Raw genomic sequence first — 363 nt, 5'->3', positions numbered from 1 at the left:
GACAGCACCGCAGCGGTTGGTCCAGATGAAGTATGTCACCTGGTCCCGCTCCATCCGGGACTGGGGAAGGGAGGGAGGGAGGGGGCCGGGGTGAGGCATGGACCCCCCCATCCCACACTCGTCCCCTGCCCCAGGCTGTGCCCTGTGCCCAGGGGTCCCGGGGGAAGGATGCTGGGGGCTGTGGCACAGGTCAGCCCCCCCCCCAGCTAACCATGAGGTTGTGGATGCCATCGGGGTCCTCATTCCATCGCTCTTCCTCCTCCTCCTCATCAGGTGGCCATGGGGAGTGCGGGGGCTCTGAGGTCCCCTGGGAAGGCCCTGCCCCACAGCCTACCGACTCTGGCTGCAGGTCCAGCACTGGCT

The 363-nt window shown here is 67.8% G+C and overlaps 1 protein-coding gene across 1 annotated transcript in view; it reads right to left on the bottom strand.

Moving 5' to 3' along the window:
- Positions 1 to 363, bottom strand: part of LOC104284482 (tubulin monoglycylase TTLL3) — a 3844-nt gene that overhangs the window by 2615 nt on the left and 866 nt on the right. Inside the window, 2 exon segments of the mRNA XM_009882824.1 lie at positions 9 to 60; positions 212 to 361. Of these exon segments, the coding sequence (XP_009881126.1) occupies positions 9 to 60; positions 212 to 361 (202 nt within the window).

Source organism: Charadrius vociferus, unplaced genomic scaffold, assembly GCF_000708025.1.
Source record: "Charadrius vociferus isolate BGI_N301 unplaced genomic scaffold, ASM70802v2 scaffold2820, whole genome shotgun sequence".
In the NCBI taxonomy this organism is placed as follows: Eukaryota; Metazoa; Chordata; class Aves; order Charadriiformes; family Charadriidae; genus Charadrius; species Charadrius vociferus.
This window is presented reverse-complemented; position numbering and strand designations above follow the sequence as displayed.